The sequence below is a fragment of the Crinia signifera genome, chromosome 7 (assembly GCF_055691185.1).
Source record: "Crinia signifera chromosome 7, ASM5569118v1, whole genome shotgun sequence".
Taxonomy (NCBI): Eukaryota; Metazoa; Chordata; class Amphibia; order Anura; family Myobatrachidae; genus Crinia; species Crinia signifera.
Genome location: NC_139223.1, coordinates 31231919 through 31235729, shown reverse-complemented (window position 1 = coordinate 31235729; position 3811 = coordinate 31231919). Strand labels below are relative to the sequence as shown.

General features: G+C 42.0%; 1 protein-coding gene across 1 annotated transcript; it reads left to right on the top strand.

Annotated features, from left to right (window-relative positions):
- The first annotated feature begins 1922 nt into the window (after positions 1–1922).
- On the top strand, positions 1923–2651 carry LOC146021156 (olfactory receptor 1-like). Its single transcript, XM_083154956.1, has one exon. The coding sequence runs from the start codon at positions 1923–1925 to the stop codon at positions 2649–2651; it is 729 nt and encodes a 242-aa protein (XP_083011082.1).
- Positions 2652–3811: the final 1160 nt, after the last annotated feature.

Genomic DNA, 3811 nt, shown 5'->3' with positions numbered 1-3811 from the left:
TCTTTATCAAGGTGCAGAAGACAAAGTGACTAGTTACAACATATACCTTTATACCTCCCTACTTGGTGCGGCATCCCCGCCCCCCCTCTGTTCTGGATCACCTGACCTGTCGTCACGGCGCCGTACTTGGTGGTGGACGTGGGGCCGACCTTACATCACAGGTGTGTAGTATCTAAAAAGATTATGGTACATAAAATATATGGATAAGTTCAATAAATAGTGCACATAAATTCAATAAAAGGTACTCAATGCCGAGGCATCGCAGTGCAAATGCGTATACAAAAAAACAATTGTGCGATTAAAAAACCAAAACACATAAAAACTGTGAACATGCAAATAAAGTGTATATAGTGCATGATATAGGTATGAGAAGTAGCAGAGTTTTAAGAAAATGGAAAATGTTCTACAACCACAACCACATTGAACATGTGTAGTATATTTGTGCATTTTAGTTATATTCTGTGTATTAAATGTAAAAGAAGGGGAAAGGTATTATTCTTCTCTGTCACAATCCGAGTACTGAAGCCATGTACCTTACCAGCTAAGTGCCTGCACAGGCTGAGCTTGCGTTATAGGTCCCGGCGCTGCCGGCATCCTGAAAGCTGTGGGCCTCTCTCCCTGTCATCTCCCAGTCCTCTCAGCGCTGCTGAGTCCGTGGCTGCGCGGCGCACCACTTCCCTCATCACCAGTGACAGCGTCCAGTGCTCAATAGACTCCCTGTCCGCCGCCATTGCTCCTGGCCACAAGCATGGCAGATACAAACATACTTTCCCGCCTTAGCCTGACATGGGGGCTGCCATGTTTTCTCGGTCTGCCTCAGCCAATGCTAGCCTGGTTTGATCTCCCAGGATACCTGCCCAGCCAATCACGGCTACCCTGTGGGTATAAGTATGGGAGCTCTCACTCCAGTGCTAGTGCTTCATTTTTCATTCTGCTATGCAAGTGTTGTCTGCTGGTATTCTCTCTTTGCTGCAGTGTTCCATCCAGGTGCTCCAGTCGCTGAACCATGCAGTCTTACCATCGCCTGTGTCCATCCGGGCTCACCATCCCCTGTGCATATCGGGTTCACCATCGCCTGTGTCCAGCCAGGGTTACAGTCCTGTGTCCATCCAGGCTCACCTGTGATTTAACCTGTGATTCCACCTGCTGCCATACTTACCTTCCAGCTTCAGCCTAGCTCCATCGATGGTCCACCATCAATCCTAATCCGATACTCCGGTTTTCATCTCCAGCTGTCTCCATCCATTCCATCTGGATTCCACAGCTCATCCTCCGGTCCGATACTCCAGACATCACTACTCCATTATCCATCCGATGTTCCACCATTGATCTGTCATCAGTGCAAGTAGTATCGCTTCCTCATTTTAGAGACTGTATTGCCATACCACCGCTTAAGCATACTGCCTGTACCATCTTTATTCATCTACAATAAACCAGTTGTATTTTATCATCGTCTGCTTTTCCCTGGGTGCACTGTCGTGCTCATATGCACAAGGGTCTCCTCAAGCCTGCCAGGTTTCATTACCAACCCAGACCCCCACCAGAGGTCTTAGTCAGGCCGACTCAGACCCCTGGTGTGACATTCTCCCTCTTCTGATAATTATTATTATTATGATGATTATTATTATTATCATTATTATTATTATTATTATTATTATTATTATTATTATTATTATTATTATTATTATATTGGTATTTTTATTGTCTTGCAGAATCCCATGGAGAACATTACTTATATGATAGAATTCCATATTGTGCCATTTTCCATGAAAGCCGGTGATGGACCCCTTATTTTATGTGTTTTTTTCCTAGTATTTCTGTTTGTAGTCCTGGTGAATACGGCTATAATCACAGTGATATGTCTGGATTCACATTTACACACCCCCATGTTTCTGTTTCTCTGTAACTTGTCCTTTGTAGACATGTGCTACACAACAGTAACTGTCCCCAAACTGCTGGACATATTACTATCCGGGAATAACACAATGTCCTTCCCACAATGCTTCACTCAGGTGTACTTCTTCCTCCTAACTGCCAGCTCCGAGGATTTACTACTATTTGTGATGGGGTATGACCGGTACATCGCCATCTGCCACCCCTTACACTACCACCAGATACTGAGGAAGAAGGTCTGTATCCTGCTGGTAGCTATGATCTGGCTATGCGCATGTCTAAACTCAATGTTGTTTTTAGTTTCAGTTCTTAAAATGTCCTTCTGTCGATCAGACACCATCCATCAGTTCTTCTGTGATGCTAAAGCTCTGATTAATATCGCCTGTTCTGGCACAAACATGTTCTATGTCTCCATGTATGTAGACATACTTTTATTTGGTGTTTGCCCAGTTTTCATCAATATAATGTCATACAAAAAAATTGTCAGTGTTATATTGCATATTAAATCAAAGGAAGGAAGAAATAAAGCTTTCTCCACCTGCTCATCCCACCTCATCGTTATGACCATGTACTATGTTAATTCTATATCTGTCTATATGATACCACCATCAGACCAATCCAATTTCCTTGAACAGATTTTGACTGTGATCTATACAACAGTGATCCCCGTGGTCAATCCTCTCATATATAGTCTCCGTAATCATGAGATCAGAAGAGCTCTTCAGAGATTAGTGGCACTGTTGGTTAAGTCTCACTAACACATACTTAGCCCCTTTCTTGTATCCATGTACATAGGTCAAACCCTTTTCTGGTAACTGTCCTAGTTGATGGCTGGTTCCATCATCATGCAAAACAGAAGTTCCCACTGGGCAGGAAATAATGTCATCTGAGATGCAAACACACATTCTTTGTGTTCCTGGTGTTGTCTTGCCTGGTCATATTCCTGATTTCAGCGGCATCGAGTACTGCCCAGCCTGTACAACCCTCCTCAGTTTGTGCCTGTAGTACAACAGGGCAAATTAGGAGTTGATAGCAGTGTGTAAATGGCAGCCACCTTACCACTGTCAAATTTGTTTGCTGTTTATGTTAAATAACCAGCAAAGAAGGTGGCTATCGGCTGGGTCTGTTTTATAAGTCTGGCATGTTTTTTTTTTGTTGTATAATATGTATTGATGGTAAACAGCATCCATCAAAAAAAGGTCATGTAAAGACCAAATACAGAAACAACAGATCTCGACGCATCGAGACCGCTTATAATATGTACAGCATAATTACTATAAAACCATAAGTGAAGTACATTTAACTAGAATTGTTGAGAGGGGTATATTTCTCAAAACTTCCAGATTATATTTAGGGTTTTTCAAAATAGAATAGGGGAAAAAAGGTAAAGGAAGAATAAGGAGAGAAGAAAAAGAGAGAAGAGGTAATTGATCAACTATGGAAATTCAATAGAGAGCATAAGAGATAACAAAGCATAATAGTATTACATAGCTGTGTACAACGTGGACATATAGTCTTTATATGCTGGTGAAGCTTTATATTTAAGCCAGGGATACCAAGTGGCTACAAATTCAAACAATTTACCTATTGATGAAAGGAGTAGATTTTCCATGGACATAAAATAATCTAATTTAGAAAACCAGGCGTGACGTGAAGATCTCCTCAAGACAGGAATCACAGTACGTGCCGCATTGCTTAGATGCAGCAACAGTGAATTCTGAAATTGGGAGAAGGGAGTAGAGGAGTAGTTTAATAACCAGAAAGCTGTGTATCTTGGGATTGAGATATAAAGGATATCATGGGATATTTCAATTATCTCTGTTCAGAAAGTCTTAAGAAGAGGGCAGTCCCACCAAATTTGGTGAAAGGATTAATTCGCTGTGGAGCACCGCCAGCATTGCATAAGACAGAGTAATAC